The following is a 20,260-nucleotide window of genomic DNA, read 5'->3' as shown; positions in this document are numbered from 1 at the left end:
CTGTGAAAAGAGGGATGAAACCATCTCTGTGATTTCTAGAGTATATGTTTATGTGGAAGAGGTGGAGAGACATGTGCATACTAGGTTACAGTGTATCTAAGAAAGGGTGTTGACCCTTGAACAACATGGCTTTGAGCTGTCTGTCCACTTACATGTGGATTTTTTTTTCCAGTAAGTATCAACTATAGTACTGTATGACCTGTGGTTGGTTGACTAAGCAGATGCTGAACAGAGGGGAGGAAGGAACCTTACATGTCACACTGCTGGGCAGTCGTTGCTCCTAACCCCCTGTCGTTCAAGGGTCAATATATTTCCTCAAATTTTTTAAAAAAATAATAGAATAAACCACAACCTTTTAAAATGGTTAGCTTTGGGGGACAGGTAGACAGGAAAGGGATAGACGTTGGATTTCTTGAAGTACTTTGTTCTACAGATTTTACATAGCATGAAAAAACTTCACCTAATTATAACACAGAAATACAATAAAGAAAATGCAATTTTCAAATTTTGTAAAATAAAATGAAACTGTGTATATTAGTGTCTTAACACCACAGTCTGGATCGTGAGAAATGCTACCAGACAAAGACCTAGTTTGTCCAAGAAATACATTGACAGAAATAAAAGAGAAATGTCAGAGAAATTTACAGATTGAAAAAGACTTACAAAGCATCAATTAACTTCAAAGTGTGCAACTCTCCTGGATCTTGAATCAAATAAACAGACTGTAAGAATGCAAAAAAAAAAAAAAAAAAAGTTACACCAAGCAGGGATATCTAAGCATTCAATTGCTTTTTGATAATATTAAGAAAAAAATTTTAATGCAACAAATCTATGTCACTGTGTTTAAAAAGTCATCTTTAAATGTGTACACTGAAATATTTGCAGGTAAATAATAGGATGCTGAGACTTGCTCCAAAATAACAGGAGGTGAGTGTCAGTGGTGGACTGTAGACCGGAAGCAAGGTCGGCTGGCTGTCCAGGCAGGTGGACAGGTACGTGAGGGTCACCGGGAGAGAGAAGAGGCTGCTGCACTCTTGGAAGGATGCGATGGTAGCGGCTATAAGGGGCTGTTTGAATAGCCTCGTCACGAAGCCTCTCGGCCCCTTAAGCGGAGCTCAGGCCGAAGCTTGGAGATGTCCGAGCGCGCGCCTCCGCGGCGCGGAGACGCCCCCTCCGTTCCGCTCTCCAGCCTGGCCGGGAGCGCGCCGGCAGGTGGTCGCGAGCCGAGGGGTAGAGTCGCCGTGATCGGCGGTGCGCCTGCGTAGCGAGGCTCCGCCCGCATTTCTTAGGAACGCCTGTGCGCCTGGCCCCGCCTAGCATCCCAGAATCCCCTTCAAGCCGGAAGCTGGGCTTCCGCCCGGGACTGTTCGGGCTCCTTCTCTCGAGGTCCAGGGAGGGTGACTCTGGTCCGAGCCCCTCCCTGCAGGAGGTATGCTTGGCCTCTGGTAATTCCCTCTCCTCAGTCTGATGGCGGCTTACCGGGACGGGCGAAGGTCACCCGCCACTGGATGAACTGCAGCGCTCGGGGCGGGCGGAAGATGGGCTTCAGGCAGAGGGGGCTTATTTAGCGTTCTCAGAGCGGGAGGGGAGGACTCTGTGCCGAGGAGCCACCTCCCTGTGGCCTGTGGGAGATAATTGAAAGGTGCAGGATCAGGGGTGGGGTGAACACTTACCTGGCTACGAAATAATCTAAACGAGAGTTGATGAAAGGCTGTGGGGATGTAGAAAAATGAACTGTAATATGAAGAGGTAAAACCCAAACCTGATGGTCCAGGCAGTCACTGACCACATGGCTCTGAAACGTGGGAAAGATCTGGATGAGAGACCAGAATTGGAGCAGGGGGGAGTGCATCATTTGCTAGGCAATTCTCATAAAGATTTGAATGTAGAAGACTCCAGGGGATGGGAGACAAAAAACTTTCAGTGCTGTAATCTCATCAAGTGCTGACCAGTACTTTGCCAACAGAGGTCCATCTAGTTAAAGCTATGGTTTTTCAGTAGTCATGTATGGATGTGAGAGTTGGACTATAAAGAAAACAGCGCCGAAGAATTGATGCTTCTGAACTGTGGTGTTGGAGAAGACTCTTGACAGTAACTTGGACAGCACGGAGATCCAAGCAGTCCATCCTAAAGGAAATCAGTCCTGAATATTCATTGGAAGGACTGATGCTGAAGTTGAAACTCCAAAACTTTGGCCACCTGATGCAAAGAACTGACTCATTTGAAAAGATCGTGATGCTGGGAAAGATTGAAGGCAAGAGGAGAAGGGGACAACAGAGGATGAGATGGTTGGATGGCGTCACCAACTCAATGGGAGTTGGTGATGGACTGGGAAGCCTGGTGTGCTGCAGTCCATGGGGTTGCAAAGAGTTGGACAGGACTGAGCGACTGAACTGAATCTCATCAAAATAATGTAATTTTATAGAATTGTAGGTACATACTTTTTGTATTCTGAGTTTTACCATTACTTTAAAGCAAGAACTCAACCAAGTGCTGGAGCCAAGGGTTCCAATCCCTGTTCCCTCACTGGGTGTCTGTGATCTGGGTGGGCTTCACCTTCCATGTCCACACCAAGGACTCAGTCCTGCAGACAAGCTTACACACATTATACATATCACTGTAGTGCACATGCTTGCCATTTTTAATGGGTACTGTGTTCTAAAGGGGTAGTAATTATACTGAAATATAGAGCTATGAGGAAAGTAACAGAAATAAAGGGTTGAAAGTGCATGTAAGTGAATTCATACCAGAAGATAAGAATCAAAGAATGAAACTTAATGGCATTAAGTTTTAAAGACCAAATAAAAGTTTAGCAAGAAAAACTAGTACTTGTATGAAATAGATCCTCAGAACTGATTTAGATCAGCAACCTGCTTTAACGTGATGGGAAGAGAGTGTGATGAGCTCAACACAGTAAATCATCAAGACACTTCATAGTCAGACCACCACATAGTTGGTATCATTCACTCAGTTGCTCTCAACTGCTCTCTACTTCAGAGAAGGCAATGGCACCCCACTCCCAATGTTCTTGCCTGGAGAATCCCAGGGATGGGGGAGCCTGGTGGGCTGCTGTCTATGGGGTCGCACAGAGTCAGACACGACTGAAGCGACTTAGCAGCAGCAGCAGCTCTCTACTTAACGTGCTTCCCAGGTTAACTGAAAAGCTCCATCCCTCTGAAAACTTATTGCTCATGGCCTTGGCACAAGACCTCTTGTGGTTAAGTGTGTCGTTTTCCAGGTACACATAGCCCTTGTGTTCCCTCCAGTGTTGTTTGCTCAACAGGACTTATTTGATCCCTAAATGTTTGCCTGGATATGTAATTATGTCTCCCCATTACAGAATTAGATACTATGTAACCGGTGAAAGAAGGGCAGAGTTGCCTTTACTGCAGACCCTTCCAGTGGTTGGAAGGACTCAGCCCACTTGCTAAGTATGCCCAGTAGCAGAGAGCATGCCCACTGCCCAGATCTGGTTTCTAAATTGCTGCCTATAAAAAAGAGTCAGGGATTCCTGGAGAAAGGGCTCATCCCATACCTGGGGTATTGACACTGCAAGGTGAACCGGAGGTAGCTTTGTCAAAAGGCCATTAAGTGCCCAAGGGTTGGAGAGGAACGACAGAGGACAAAAGGGCTACCTGAAGGTTTCTAACTGGCCAAGTCTGGGATAATCAGAGAATCTGCAACAGTGATCCTAACTGTGCAGCACCGAATCATATGTCATCACTGCTGGTAACTCCTGACTCTTGAAAAATCGGTAATTTAAGGAAAGACTTGAGTGTGATCCTGTCTCTAGTGGTCCCAGCTGATGAAGGAAAACTCTTCCTTACAGAGTACCAGTCAATAAATGTAGGAAGGACAGAATTAGAAAATTTCAGCAAATTTTGCTGAAATAATGGATTCTGGCAAGGATCATCATCATTGGATCCCCAAAACCGCCAGGGAAAAGGTTGCTGGTAAATGGGCTACCTACGCACTGCCACATCACTGCACAGGTTATCTATTACCTGCAACAGCAAGGACATCCTTTTAAGTTGGGAAGATGTGATCAAATTTTGCATCACAGTGAGTCATCAGTTTTGTTTTTTTTTTTTGGCTGTGCCAGGCAGCATGCAAGATTCCCCAACCATGGATCAAACCCATGTCCCCTGCATTGGGAGTGCAGTCTTAATCACTGGACTGCCAGGGAAGTCCCTAGTCAACCCAATATTGAGACTTTTGATGGGATGCAGTATGAAATACATCTGTGAAGTGTTAATGTAAAAAGTGTGTAACATGAATATACCAAGCCTTTGGCCCTAACTGCTAATTTACAGAAACTACAGGAACAAGATAAACAAACCACATGTACAATCTATTAAATCCTGAAAGACATTCTACAACTGACCTGCTCTATTTAAAGGAGGAAAAAAAAAAAAGTCCTGGAAAACAAACCTTAAGGCAGGAAGCTATTCTGGGTGGATGGAACAGACAAGCATCTGTACGGCTTGAAGATGGAAACACAGACTGAGTGCTTGGTAGTTGGGAGTTAATGTTCATTTTTTGAGATATGTAATATTATTGTGGTTTTTAGGAGATGCATGGTTAGTGTTAAGGGGTGAAATGTCTGTAAGTTACTCTCCAGTTGTTCAGTAAAAAATATGGCAAAATGTTAATTTTTGAATCTAGGTGGATATATATAGTTCATTTTATTTAACTTTTCTGTATATTTGAACATTTCATAATAAAAAGTTGTGGAAAATAATACTACCTGTTTAAAAAAAAAAACTTCAAAGCATGGATCAGACAACTGTAAAAGTGGGAAAAACATGAAGATCTAGGATTCTCCACGATTATTATTATAAGGGCATCAACTGCCTCAGTGTTTTCAGTGGAAGACCTTATAAATGTATTATTTACACAAAACACACAAAGGTAGGAAACACAGATTAATGCAAAGAAAGGTGCTATGGACTGTAACACTCCACACTTTCTTTCCAGGAGAATAAAGTATAAGGTATGAAGTGCTGTTACAAAAATTGCACCTTAAATACAATGGTTACTTTTTTAACATAACTATGGCATGAGCATAATCTGAGAATTATGCAACCTTGAGAAAACCTGCACTTTGTGAAGGGTGATTCCATGACATCGAGGTTAACTAGGAGGACAAGGGGAAAGCAGCTTCTTGAAGAAAACGCTCAAGAAGAGAACCTGGAAGATGCTGGCACTCCAGGTCCTTTGCCACCTCCCCCTCAGGTCTTTCCAATATCCAAATGAAGCTGCATGGTCCACACAGGCTTCCAGTGTTATTTATGGCACCAGAATTTATATCAGGTTTTCCTCACCTAGCTCAGGAAAGCTTATATAAAGACGTCCCGTGACATTTTAGGAATATCCCCACTAATAAGATTTGGGGATTCTGGTTCTTCATTTTGAAGTCATTCCTATTAGTAACAAATGGCCAATATTTGTTACATATTTCTTTGCATGTATGCACCAAAAACTATAAAGATTTGCCAATTTCACACATCAGTTACTCTACCTTATTACTCCAGCCTAACTTGACTACATATTCATTAATTCAACCAGCATATCTCAACCACCTACCAAAAGCAAGGCACTGAAGGAACACAAGCAGAAGGGAAGGTCAGCTGTCAGCACATGGTCTGAAATTCTGAGAGTACAATGCTGTGGACAGTACATACAGTAGTGGTTTCACCTATTTCTAATTGTGTTTCTGCTTGGGGCCCCACAGTTATTACTGTGTAATAATTACTGCAACAGTGATAGTTTCTGCATCATTGCTTTTTCCAATGAAATGTACCGTTATCTTAAGAGTAATCCCTATTTTACTTACTTGTATGAAGAGTACCAATTTCAGTGATTCTTTTGAAACCAGTCATTTCAATTTTAGTTTCTTCTTACATAAATAGGCTGGTTTGCTTTTTCATTCACGTGGCCACTCTTACTTTCTTAGGTAATCAAGCCTAGTTAACATTTCAGCTGTAAGTAGTCTCTGTATCCTCTTTTCTCACCCTTAAAGTCTTTAGATTTTTTTTTCCCTGACCCACTTTCTGCACTAAACTCAAACCCATTTCCCACTAATTTTTTCCTCATACTGTTTAAATAGCTGCTTTCATTCATTACTTTCTTAAGATAACGGGGTTGCATTTAGCAATCCATTTCAGCAGGTTCTTAGCTTCATTCCATGAAGCACTAGTTAAGATCACGTCCTTGACTTTGTTACCTTTCATTATTTTAGAAAGCTTTCTGTTGCTTCAGTCAGCTGTGACTTTCAGCAGGCAAGCCCTGGAAGGATCTAACTAGGAGGTCTGGGCCCTGAGCACAGCAGGCACTCAAGAAACATGTTTCAAAGGAAGAAACGGACTTTGTACAGTAAGACAGTCATGGGGAGCCTTAGGGTATGATTTTAGGAGTCAGATGGGGGAAAAACGGAACTGTGAATTTAGGAATCAGATTGGGGGGTGGGAAGAACTGTATTCTTTTTTTTTCTTCTGATGACAGCTGTCAAAAGCTAGTGTGTGCTTAGCTGTGTCCAACTCTTTGCAACCCCATTCATTGCCTGGAGCCAAAATACTGGAGTGGGTTGCCATTTCCTCCAGGGGATCGTCCCAACCCAGGGATTGAACCTGGGTCTCCTGCATCTCCTGATTGGCAGGGAGATTCTTTACCACTGAGTCACCTGGGAAGCCTGTCAAAAGCCAGTGAGACTCAGGCTATTATGTTTTAGATACTAAATATACCTAAATTTTAAATTGTTTCAATTTTAATTTTTGCCCGTTTAAGAAAATTTGTGCATGTGTCTAAGGGTTACAGACACATTAGCTTCTCCTAACAGATCATCTTTCACTAGGCTGCTCTTCCTTTAACATCTCAGTATTTAGAGGAAAGCATAATTAAACAGTGGTCACACAAAAGTCCTTCCTTAACATACTTTCAACCATTTTCTTTTTTGGCAAACCTACTGGCTTCACGTGGCAGTTATGGCATAACAGGAAAAGGGAAGGGGGCCCTTTACATATTTAAGGCTTCAAAGCTGGGAAGAACTAAAGGCTGGAGGGCAGCTCTTCTGTTCTGTCACCCTGGGATTACCCTCTGGTGTGGAAGCTCTACTGGATGGAAGCCTTCCTGTTACAGTACATTCTTAAGGCCTCATGAAGAAGTACTTGAAACTCGGTCTGAGTTAGTGGCTAACAGGTTTCTGGCACTCTTCCTTTCCTACAGTTTCTTTCTGGAATGAACTAAACCAGTATCAAATAAAGGTTATTATGAAGTGAATGTTTTCATCTGAAATTTCACAGTACATTTAAATAGGTTATACTCCCATCACTAATTCCGATACTTCTGCTGAGTGAAAATCTAACCCATATTGCACTTCTTTTGAATAATGTTTTCAACAAGCACAGTACAAAATAAAACGCAGAATGATTAGGTCTGAAAACCTATGCGCAGTCTCCCGGATGCATTAGTTTCGATTTTTGGCACCTGTGTGGACGCGCTGATGCTGGATGAGGTTCGTACTCTGGGTGAAGCTTTTGCCACATATGCGGCACGCATAGGGCTTCTCTCCCGTGTGAATCCTCTGGTGCTGAATAAGGCATGTTCTCTGGCTAAAATCTTTGTTGCATGCGTTACATTTATAGGGTCTCTCTCCAGTATGAGTTCTCTGATGCTGATTAAGTGATGAGGAATAAATGAACGCCTTCCCACACTCGTTGCATTTGTAGGGTTTCTCTCCAGTGTGAATCCTTTGATGCTGAGTAAGGTTGGCACCCTGTCTATATGCTTTCCCACATATGTTGCATTTAAATGGTTTTTCACCATTGTGAATCCTCTGGTGCTGAGTAAGGTGAACGCTCTGGCTGAATGCTTTCCCACACACGCTGCACTTATAGGGTTTCTCCCCAGTATGTGTTCTGTGATGCTGGGTGAGGTTTGCACTCTGGCTGAAGGCTTTCCCACATATGCTGCATATATAGGACTTCTCTCCAGTGTGAGTGGTCTGGTGCTGAATAAGTGTGGAGGAGTGAGCGAAGGCTTTTCCACATTCGTTACATTTGTAACACTTCTCTCCAGAGTGAATTCTCTGATGTCGAATAAGGTAAGTGCTCTGACTGAATACTTTCCAGCACTCATTGCATTTATATGGTTTTTTTCCTGTGTGTATCTTCTGATGCTGGAGGAGGTGTGTGCTCTGGCTGAAGGTCTTCCCACATTCGTTGCATATGTAAGGTTTTTCACCAGTATGAACTCTCTGGTGATTAATGAGTGATGAGCTGTGGCTGAAGGTTTTACCGCATTCCAAGCACTTGTAGGGTTTCTCTCCCGTGTGTGTCCTCTGGTGGATGGTGAGGTGAGCACGCTGGCTGAAGTCTTTCCCACAGTCATCACACTTGTAGGGCTTCTCTCCTGTGTGGATCCGCTGGTGGATGGTGAGGTGGGCACGCTGGCTGAAGGCTTTCCCGCATTGGTGGCATTCATAGGGTTTCTCTCCTGTGTGCATCCTCTGATGTGCAATGAGGGATGAGACATGTCTGAACTCTTTGCCGCACTCTTCACATTCGTAAGACTTCTCTTTGGCATGGCTGTTTTGGTGTGCGATGAGGGACGGGTACTTCCTGAACTTCTTCCCACACACCTTACACTTATAAGGCTTCTCTCCGGGGTATATTTTCCTGTGTACGACGCCGGGGATGAAGGTCTTGTCTTCATCGTACATGAAAGTTTTATTGTCTGACTGGGTACCAAACTGCATAATTAGGTTTGAATGCTTTTCAAAATCACTTCTATATATATCATATTTATAGTCTTCGACAAGACCATCTTCTTGTGAAAGGACTGACTTCTTCACACCGAAATGTCTCCTTTTGGTGGGAATTCTCCTGAAGGTCTCTGCCACTTGCCCCTCCATTCTGTCATCATAGTCAGAGGGTTCTTCCAGTTTGATGAGCTTGATTCCATCCTTTTTGAGTTTAGAAACATTTTCCACCAGAGTACACTCTTGGGCTTTGGTTTCCCATTCTGAAATTAAAAAAATACATATAAAAAAGTCTTCCTCTGTTTGGAGAAAGGAAACTGCTAAAGTAGAAACAAAATAATGAACATGAATAAAATGCCTAAAAAGACTGTGGCTTTGACAGCCTCAACATTGTCCTCAACGTTCAGGAAAGGAGGATAAAACAGCAGAAAACAGGCCTAAATAGTTGAAGGAGGAGCAGCTCCCCTCTATTTAACACTAGCGTGGAGTTACTAGGATAGGTGAGGTCAGGCAACAGAGCTAAGAAGTGAAAACAAATGATGAACAACGTGGTATGACTTTCATTACATAATCATTTATAATCATATAAGTTAATTTACATAACAGGTCATAAAGCAGGCTGGCTGTCACCACCCCTCCTTCCAATCTACCCTGGACACCATCATGATATCCTGGGAAGTTTCATGGCATGTGTCCCTGCTTTAATACTTAGAGTAACTCCTACAGCCTTGGAGCAGTGGTCCAGACCCTCAGCGTAAGCATCACTGTCACCTGAAACACATCAAGTGACTGGGATCCTCCCAGACATCCTGAGGCAGAAACCCTGGGAGTAGGGCTGAGCCCTCCAGGAAGTTTAAATCACACTGAAGTTTCAGGATCAGTGGCTTAAAGGATGAAAGTTAAAGGAAAAAAAAGTTAAAATACCTCCATTCAGTTCTCAGGCCCCAAATAATCTACCCTTTTCTATTGTACTCTCCCCTCTTCCACACCTCACATTCACCTTAAAGTTCGACATTATCCACATATCTTACAACTGTGTCCTCATCATCTTCTGAAGGTGCCACTAATTCCAGACTCCAGATTTCTCTTATGACACCTTCACCTATTAAGAAAGATGCTTACGGCCCAGCTCATGTTTCTTTCTCCTTCTTAGAATCCTAAAGTACAGATTAAGTTGAATCATACAAAACTGCCTTGTATATAGGTCAAAATGGCAGAATATCAGCAGTTTCATATAGTTCAACTTAATATCATGTTGGGCCGATGGCAGAAGTTGGCCTTACATTATTTCATAGTTTTGTGTGTTTATTTCCAACTCAGATGCAAACTCTGGAAATGGCTTATCCTTCTCTTACATTTCCTTCAGAAAAAGGCATAAGACTCTGGATATGGAGGCCACTCAAGTGAACCTGGTAAAATAAATGACGATACCTTGCTGTAAAATGGTGAACTCAAACGAAAGCATGTGCACGTGTGTGCACACACACACAGGGACCCCAAAACCTGACTGCAAAGCCATCAAATATTCATTTGTTGATGCCTATGTTTCATTATGATGACGTAAAACAAATTTAAGCTACAACACCTTTGAAATCAGGTAAGAAACTTGTAACTTGAAAATATTAAGAATCATATAATGAAACATCAAATAGACTTTATAATACAGTACAAACAATACTGGATTGTTCAGAAACTTTCTAAGTTGCAGATCAAAGTAGGATATTTACAAATATATCCATTCAGTAGACTCATCCATCAGTAAAGGACTAGTTAGAATAGGAGACAATGGAATAGTAGGTACATTGACCTGAAAAAGTGTTCAGGACATATTAACAGGAAAAAAAGAGAGAGAAAATGGTATGTAGGGAAAGATCCCATCAGTGTAAAGATGTGTATCTCGGACTCCTCACCCCAAACCAGGGCCCTCTCCCCTCAGATCAGCATTCTCTGCATGCGTGCACATACATGTGGTTAAGCAAAGGGAGACATGTATTTTGTTGCTCTGCCTTGTGCTGCTTCGATTTACATACTACTTTTATTACTTCGATTCAAATACAAAAATTAGACATTACAAAATGCTTAGGAGTAATGTTAAATGAAAAAAGCAGTATTATGACTAGCATGAAAACTCATTACAACTAGGTAAATATTATCAAGATGCCAACAATGGGATTTTTAAGCTTCAAAAAATATTTTCTGATTTTCAAGAAATTGCCTGTATTTCTTTATTATTTAGTACTACAAATGTTGATATATTACTTTATCTAGTGGAAAAAAATTTAAAAACAACTTTCTTAAACCAGGATTTATTACTCCCTCCTTAAAAAAAAAAAATAAAATGAGAACGTAATGGAATGCATGGGAAAGTGTGTGTATGTATGTATGTGTGTATGTGTGTGTTTGTGTATGTATGTGTGTGTGTATATATATACACACACATACATACACACACACACATATTATGGTTTCTGAGGTGGCTCAGCAGTAAAGAATCCACCTGCCAATGCAGGAGATGCAAGACACGGGTTCCATCCCTGAGTTGGGAAAATCCCCTGGAGCAGGAAATGGCAATCTGCTCCAGTATTCTTGTTGGGAAAATACCATGGACAGAAGAGCCTGGAAGGCTACATTCCATGGGGTTGCAGAGCTGGACACAGCTGGGCGACTGAGCACAAGCACAGGAGTAGTGTGTATATAAAGACAAGAGAGTCCCAGAAACTGGGTTTAGCTTCTATGTGATCAGAATCAGTCTATGACAGAATGTCCCATACACCTGAAAAGGAAGTGCTAAAGTTATAATTAGGGACTTCCCTGGTGGTCTAGTGGCTAAGACTCCTAGGTTCCAAAGCAGGGGGCCTGGGTTCAATCCTTGGTAAGGGAATTAAATCCCACATGGTGCAAACTAAAGACTTGGTACAGCCAAATAAATAAATAAAGTTATAATTAACAAGCTTAAAGTAACAAGCCAAAATGATGACGACAAAGAAATGGCTACTGTAAGCATACATTCTTAAACCAATGAGACCACTAAGCAGGGCTTAAATATGTATATATAACTAACCAGAAAGAATGGATTAAAAGCACAAGGTATCACACAGTGGTGTAATATTTCTAGCAGGAGAGATCAGTGTTGATCAGGCTACCAAGGGAGGGATATCAAGGATGGGGGGAGGTCTGGTCTGAACCTGAAGAAATAGGTGGTCCTGTATGATGTAAAGAACCATGAACTTCTAAGACAGGACTGGCCATCAGAGACCAACACAGATGCTCGAACTGTGAGTTGTCAAAGTTCCCACTCCTCAAACATGACTGATGAGATGTTGTAACCAAAGGTTCAACTTACACCTCTCTGAGCCACTAAGAAAGTAAAACCCTTAGAGGCCCCAAATCAAGTAAAAGCAGAAGACCGGGAGTCTTGGAAGTTGACGCTGACTGCCCGAAAAACTCCTCCATCGTGTTGATGGCCTCCAGCTGCCCATTAAGGGTGCAAGGGGTTTGGGGGCCAGAAGACAGAGCTTGTAGCCAACCAGGAGGGGCAGGGGGTGGGAGCCTGTATGCTCTGTGCCACACCCTCTTTATAGAGGATGGGCTAGAAAAACAAACAAAACGCAAAAGCTCACCTCAACTGAAGAAGAGGAACTTGCCTTTCTCAGTTTTGTGCTCTTTGGTGGGAGCAAAATCCGCCCCCCCAATAGGCCCCCTTTTGGGGGTTTGTAGCCTTAATTCAACCTAAATCATCTGAAAAACTGAAGTGGCCCCAAAGGGGCAGTGCCTCCCAGAAGACTGTCCTGACTGCAGTGCAGGGCTAGTTCCATCCTGCCACATGTTTTCTCAGTATTTAGACTGTGCTAAAATCACTCCCTAAATAATTTGGTGTATATTTTGTGTCACTCTGCCAACTAAAGCCAATAGGCCATAAATTATAAGAAGAATTAGTTTGTCAAGTAGCACCCTTAAAATACCTGGTGATCAGATAAAGTTACCTTTTTAAAAAAATGAAGCAATCGGCTCTAAGGGAGCATATTATTCTCTGTGATTACTATTTAATTTACTGTTACGACTATATTCCAGCATTGATACTGGTAGACAACCAGAAATCAGTGCCTTAAAAAAGGAGGGGTGGTGGATAGGAAAGGAAATGCAAATGAGTACAATGTACTTCTTTTCTACACAAAAGGAGAGCTAAGACTATATTTATGATTTATCTCTGCAAAGAGAAACACAGGAAGGATAAACCAGAGACAAGTGAACAGAGTAAACTGCACAGAGTGGGTTGGAACAGGGCAGGAGGGAAGACAGCACACGCTTTTCTCTACAGTTTTCACTTCTGAACCATGTTAATGCTTTTACAGACTCAAAAATATAAGATTAAACAAAAAATAATCAAGAAATAAGAAAATACTAAAACTGAACCCAAATGGAATCAAACAAGCTCAAATGTACATGGAACTGTTAAGAAAACCAGAAGGGAAGAATTCAAGTAACTCTGAACCCAGCATCCTTGGTGGATATCCTTGTGTATACTTGGTGGAATATTTCCTGAGGACAAGAAGGCGTTCTGAATATTACCTGAACAGTCTGTTATTTCAGCAATATAATTCTGAAACCATTCTTGTGTGTATTATTATGACAGAGCAAATGAGTAGACAGATATACTGATGCTGGGAACCAGGTGACTCACTGTGGGAAAGAAGTAGAAAGTGGATACGGGAAGGTACAAGATGGACCTTGTGATGCTGAACTGGAATTTGAGTTACCAGTATGAATCCAGGTTTCAAGAAACCCACACACACAGCTCTACCTACTGAACTGATCTAGAAGCAATGGTACCCAGGTTAGTGAACACCCTCATTGCCCAGATTCTGGCTTCTCATCACTAATCTCCACTACAATGAACCACTGTTCCTCAGAGAAATTCCAGGTCTAAGGTGGGCATGAGGTGTGCCTACAGACCATCCTCTGCCAGAAAGCCAGGAAACACTGAAACATGGATGGAGATGCCTCAAAAGGACATTTGGGCTGAAAGGCGGCCATCACCCACATTTGGGACAACTGATAATTAAAAGCAACTTCCCCACCCCACAAATGGAATGGACCAATAATACACTGAACTTTTAAAAATTCCGTTAGTCCATAGTGACACGTACACATGAGAACGGGATGGGAGGAGGGATAGCTGTTTTTTACAGATAAGTAATTTCGAAGAGATGAAGAATTAGAAAATCACCATTTTTCAACCTGCAATGTAATAAAGCAAGGATCTTCAGTGGACGCTACGAACCTTAAATGAAAGATCATCAGGGACTGAATAGTCATTCTAGGTGTCAATCCACAGATGACTACACAGATGTAGGAACTGTGTGAATTCGGCAAACAGGTAGAGACTTCTGTCCGTATAGCTCTGGCTTTACATGTTTTCACAATTTCTGGTCTTGTAAACATGTTATCTTTTTAAATAATGAGAAAATAAAAAAGGAAGAACTGAGGTAGGAGACTAGAGGCAGGTGGATACAGGATTTTGTCAACAGACAGAGTAAAAGAAGATTCAAAAAGATGTCGAAAGGGTTTGAAATTTAAGATCTTAGGGGACGTTCATGTGTGCTTAAGAATACAAGGAGGGAACACAAGGAAAGCCCCCGACAGAGCTCTAACAGAGGGAAACCAAGGGTCATAGAGAAGTACAAGATGATATATGGTAGATCTTTTCCTGAAGACGGGATCTGGAAAGAAGCATCACCGAGCAGCTCAGTCATCTCGACAAGCTGGGGTGTCTCTGTGTACAGTGAGTGACTTGGCCATACTTAAAAACACATCTCACACACTTAGGATAACACAGGCTCTTAAGCACAAAGAATCTTGTCCACTGGTGGTTCTCTCACCTGGACTTGGGCCTTCTAGAATTTCTTTTAGCACCATCCATGGTTCTTCCAACATGGGGATCACAGTTGGTCTATATACTGTAAGTCCTGTCCAGGAGGAACAAAATGAGTTTTACCCTGGAGATAAACAGTCATTCTACTTTTATTAACTGACTTCTTCTTACCCATGAGGACAGACCTCTTACAGGAAAAGAACGATTCAGACACGATCTCATGAATGAGGTCACTGCCCTTTTGGAGCAGGGACAAAAATCTCCCACCACCCTGGAGGATGCGTGTGCAGAGACTGTGGGGGAGGCAGGCGCTGGGCAAGGCGTGGGGTGGCAGTCTTGGGGGGCCGTGCATCGTGGTTCCTGATGACCTTTCACTTTGAAACCTTTCATCTGGGAAAAGGGAGCAGAAATTGGCTGTTTCTGTGCCTGAACAGATGAGCATGTTCACCTCTAGGCCCAACCCACTTTTGAGAGCTGAGGAAAGACAGACTCTGGCATGTGTGTGGTTGGGGGGCACAGACAGACGCTCACCGAGAGAAACCATGTTCCAGTAGTTCTGCAGTGTCACAGTCTTGTACAGTTCCTTCTGCACAGGACGCATGAGCTCCCAGTCCTCCTGGGTGATGTCCACTGCCACATCTTTGAATGTCACAGATTCCTGAAACATTGGAAGGGCACAGTGATGGCACAGGTGCGTGAATGGTGGGGGAACCACAGACTCTTGAGCGTTGGCAGAACCCTAAAGGTTACCACCCAATACTCACCCAGTGTGTGGATGAGCAAACTCAAATGGCCTAGAAGTATGAAAATAAAATCAAATTTACCATTTTTAGTGCAGGCATTGGCAGTTCCATCTTAAAGAAGAAAGGGATGTAAACACAGATGACACAGAGTTGAAAGGTTCGGCTTTTCAAGTGCTGTCTTATGAATTAATGAAATGCGTTATAATTTGACATTTTAAGATATTTTATCTTTCTATTATGGAAAGCAGAGCCCTTCCTCTTCCTTTGTAAAATAAAACTGGTACTAATAACCACACTGAACTACTGAACTTACAGATACATCTTACAGTTTGATAAAGTTAGCATCCCTCTGTTCCTTTGTTAAAAAAAAAAAAAAATTCTTGGTTACTCTCACATGTTTTTCAAATAAATTTTCTTTCTTTAAAAAACTGTACTGGGATTTTCAAATCACAGTTTAGTGTAAAATTTAGGGAGAGCTGACAATTTTACAATATATAAGGCTTCTTCTTTCATGTCCCATAGAATAACACGGGATTGCAAAATTTATACTATGTTGGGTTCTGGCTATTTTAAATTTGAGGGGGTAATACTATGAATGGAATCTTTTATTTCATTTTATGATCCGATTTTTTCAGGTATATAATAAAATGATTAATTTTTGTAAGCCATTTTCTGTAGTTGTCACTTTACTCAAATTTTCCATTATTGTTTCTAACAGTTTTCCCCTTGATTTCCTTAGGTTTTTTGTAAACATTCATATTATCTATAAGTAATAATTTTACCCTGGTTATCAATTTCAGACCACATATACTTTTACAGTAAACCTTTCTCTTAAGACAGCCTGAGCTGCTCTTCCTTAAGATAACAGAGACTCATAATCAACAGGAACACCGCACAAGTCATGGCCTTTAATTACCTGTTAAAGAAAAATAATAACTGTTGTTTAATCTCACTGTGGTCTTCTTGATGACTTACTGTAGTCCAGACTAATGGGTCTCATAATATTTAATGCTCACAATCCAAGAGGAATATTCTTTCATTGGAGTTGAGTAATTCGGGCTACGAGTAGTTAAGCATCTTTGCCCCAAGTCACGGGTTCCGTGGCAGAACCCGGAACCAAATCTAGACACACATGGCTCTGGAGGTCAATGCTTTAGCCTCTATGTGATACTGCTCCTTGAAATAAAATAGCACCCCTTCCTGCAGTGAGGAAAGGGATGATCAGAAGAAGCAATGGGTCCCATTTCCTGTAAAAGGCGCTCACCTACCTTAACAGACCAAGGAGACTTAAGTTGAAAACTGAGGCTTAGGTCTTTGATAGGACTTCTGGGGTAACAGAAGGTAGAGGGCCAGGTTAGAATACGTCCTCACACACGAGGGAGGCATTTTACAATCACAGAAGGAACTGACACTTGGACTTCACTCCAGTGGTTAAGACTTTGTACTCCCAATGCAGGGGGCTCCAGGTTTGATTCCTGGTCAGGGAACTAAATCCCACATGTTGCAACTAAAGATCCCAAGTGTTGGAACTCAGATGCCCAGCAGGCAAATAAATAAACAAACGTTTTAGAAAGGAAGAAACTGACACTCACTTTGGTAACCAAGTCATTGAACCACCCTGCCTGGAAAGCTTGTCTTCCTTTGGGGTCGTCCTCTGGGGTCTCTTGGGAAAGGGTGAAGTTCTGAGGAGCAGCTGGGAAAGAGAGAGAGAGACCATGATGGAGATCAGAGGTGTCTGAAGAGCCTAGGAAAACTCTTCACCAGTAGATATCTATGTTTTCTTAAAGTGAAGAGGAGTCGGAAAGAAACCAGAAACAGCACCCCTGCTGCAAAGAACTAGAGGGAAGGGGCAGTGACTCACCTGAAGACCCTGGCACAGGCCTCAAAAACAAGTCTGCTCTGGGACTCCTCGGAATAGGTGCCAAACTCATAATTTCCCACTAAACCCTCACGTGATAGAAATTTTGCGAGTTTTCTTTTTACTTAGTAAAGAAATATTTCCTGGATAATTTCCTAGCATAAGTTAAAAAACTAAATAAAATCCAGTTCACGAAACAAATTATTTACTGTCAAAAGGTTCAAACATCTGTAGGGAACCTCCTGAGGCTTACACAGGGGTCATCTATTGTGCCTGGCCACTGTTTTACAAGACACATTGTCTGCGTTCAGAGAACATGGGCTGGGTTCTGAGCAGGTAGAAGGGGAATGCCGTATAGAAGGGGGTTCAGGTGAAGCGGGTCCTCACTCACTCCCTGAGCTCCGTTCTCCTTATCACCTCCAAGGGCTGTTCTCTGACATGAGGGCTGTTTCCTTGGACCACCCTGGGCTCCTCCCCCATCTGCCCTACAAGTCTTACCTTCTTCTTTCAGAATCTGAGTCAAGTCCTCCACCAGTGTCACCACCTCCTCGCTGTTCCTCGGGTACTGGGACTTCACCCACGTCCGAACCTCCCCAGGCAGGATGCTCAGGAACTGCTCCAGAACCAGCAGCTCCAGGATTTGCTCCTTTGAGTGAATCTCGGGTCTCAGCCACTTAAGGCAGAGCTCTCGGAGCTGGTTCAAGGCTTTCCGAGGACCGGCCAGGTCTGGGTACGGGAAGTTCCTGAAATTCTGCCGACAGGTCTCAGTGTCACGCAGGAGTCTCAAGGCGAGGATTTCCTTCTCAGCATTTCGGGGTCCACTCTGAGCCTTGTCTGTCTTCCATGTTAGCAGGACTTGGGCGCGAGAAGAACTGGTCGTCCTCCTGCTTGGGGAGAACATTGCTACAAACAGGAGAGTCAATCTGGCAACAGCCTTTATTTCTCCAGGTCAGAGCCAAGTGCTTGAAGTCACATGCTAGAGCCACTGAGACATTTACGGAGGGCTGCTGCAGCCAGGGGCTGAACAGAGGCTAGGAGGAGTCAGCTGTCTTCCTTACAAATTCTGAGCCCAGAACTCGTAGGGATGGGGAACAGACCCTGAAACACAGGAATGGACCACAAGGTCAGGAATTCCTGGTGCTCTCTGCCAGACACACAAACAGAAATAGCCCACTTAGAGACCTTACCAATTGGGCACCAGTTGGGACTGCCATAAAAGAGTGGTGCTAGATGCAACGACTTGAATCCTGAGCAAAAACACAGGTCAAACTTCTAACTTGTACAGGAAAAAAAAAAAGCCTCAGTATTTTAGTCATTGATAATACACAAGCTGTAATAACTGAAGTGACTCTCAAAAACAACAGCAAATCTGTTACTTCGAACAAACTGGGAGAACTTTTTAAAGCGTTCAAGGGTGGGGAAAACGGGCGAGCCATCCACCTGCTCTGCATATCCTTGCCAGTCAGTCCAAGCCCATCACTACCTGAGGTCTGGGACGGAAAAGCAGCAGAAGGGATCCGTGTGACTTGAAGCCTGTGCACAGCTTCTACAGGACAATTCTTTAGGAATCTGGAACCAGTTTTCCCACGGAAAACCTCACTGCAGGCCTGACACCACCTGTCCACGGTCTCCTCCTCCGAGCCCCCCTCAACCGCACCGTGTCCCCTAAAGCCGGCTGCTCACTAGGCCTGCAGGGCAGAGGCGCCCCTGGCCTCCTCACCCGGCGGGGTCCTCCTAACTCCGCAGTCTGAAGGTCGCGGGCAGCTGCGTGGGGTCTGCCCTGCAGCCCCCACCCCTCAGGCCGCCCGCATCCTAACCTGTGGCCGGACCGGCGGACGCGCAGCGGAGCGGCCCTAGAGGCCCCGGGCAACAATGGCGGCTGGCGCTGCGCCTGCGTGGCGGGCTCAGTTCCGCGCTGCAGAGGGGCCTCCGCCCGCCACGTCTCGTCCCGGAGGGCACGGAGCCTCGGCCGGAGCCGCCCGTCCAGCCCGGTCCTAGGAAGCCCGGCCCGGAACCACCGAGCCCCGGCTCCGCCGTGACCTCGCCTCGGCGCCACTGCGCATGTGCGCAGGGAGGACGCTGCGCGCCCGCGGAGCCAATCGGAAGCCGCGCCGGCCCCACGGCCGGAGCCGCGGATAGTGAACCCGTTTCCGTGGCAACCTCCTCCACCCACCCCTGTGAATTGCTCGGTAGCCGGCGAGGTTCTGAGCGGGCTTTAAAGTTCCCCTGGGCAGAGGCAGATCTGGTAGATGACTGAGAGAGAGGTCGGGGAGCAACAGTATCTGGAAAAAGGGATGCGGATGAGGGGAGGCGGCGGTTGTAACCCTGCGCGAATCAACTTGAGAAAGTTGGTGCCTGAATTCTAGAGGAAGGATGGGCAGGGAAGATGTGGGTCTTAAGGCAGAAAGACCCAAAGTGTTGGTTCTTTACTATTCACTGTTAAAGACTCTGAGTCCCTCCTCAGGAATCTGATTCTGAGACTTTCAGATTGGAAACAAGAACATCCTGCATCACGTTTATAAATACTCACAACATACCAAAAAAATGCCTGAAAATAAAAGAATGAAAAACATACAAGTGTTCTCATTATATACGGCTGTGTTGGCAAATCACCCCCAAACTTAACGGTGTTAAAGAAGAAGCATTTTATTATGTTTATGGATTCTGTGGGTCAAGAATTTGGAAGGTGAACAGTACCTGTGGCTTTTCTCTGATCCGTTTGTTTCTGGAGCCTCAGTTGAGAACATGATTTGATGGCAGGGAGGGTCCTCTTTCAAGCTGTATCTGTACTCACGTGTCTCCTGGTTGGGCTGAGATGGCTTAAGGATAAGCTCAGTTTGGACATGTGGCCTTTTTGACATGAAGGACTCAGCTGGCAGCTGAGATGGTGGCTCTGAGCTTCAGGAACAGGTGTCCTAGTGAACAAGAGAGAAGCCCGTGGCTGATTAGAATATAGCTGCAGAAGTCACAAAGCATGACTTCCATCATACTCCTGGCCAAAGGCATCACAAGTTGTGTGGAATCAAGTT

The 20,260-nt window shown here is 43.8% G+C and overlaps 1 protein-coding gene across 1 annotated transcript; it reads right to left on the bottom strand.

The window, feature by feature from the left end:
* Nucleotides 1-1,309: 1,309 nt before the first annotated feature.
* On the bottom strand, nt 1,310-19,294 carry ZNF287 (zinc finger protein 287). Its single transcript, XM_070389546.1, is given in 7 exon segments — nt 1,310-9,021; nt 14,638-14,724; nt 15,162-15,288; nt 16,966-17,066; nt 17,730-18,134; nt 19,049-19,252; nt 19,255-19,294. Coding segments are annotated over 7 exon segments (2,520 nt in total). The 3' UTR covers nt 1,310-7,465.
* Nucleotides 19,295-20,260: the final 966 nt, after the last annotated feature.

Source organism: Bos mutus, chromosome 19 (genome assembly GCF_027580195.1).
Source record: "Bos mutus isolate GX-2022 chromosome 19, NWIPB_WYAK_1.1, whole genome shotgun sequence".
NCBI lineage: Eukaryota > Metazoa > Chordata > Mammalia > Artiodactyla > Bovidae > Bos > Bos mutus.
The sequence above is the reverse complement of the archived record's forward strand: the minus strand, read 5'-3'. Positions and strand labels throughout refer to the sequence as shown.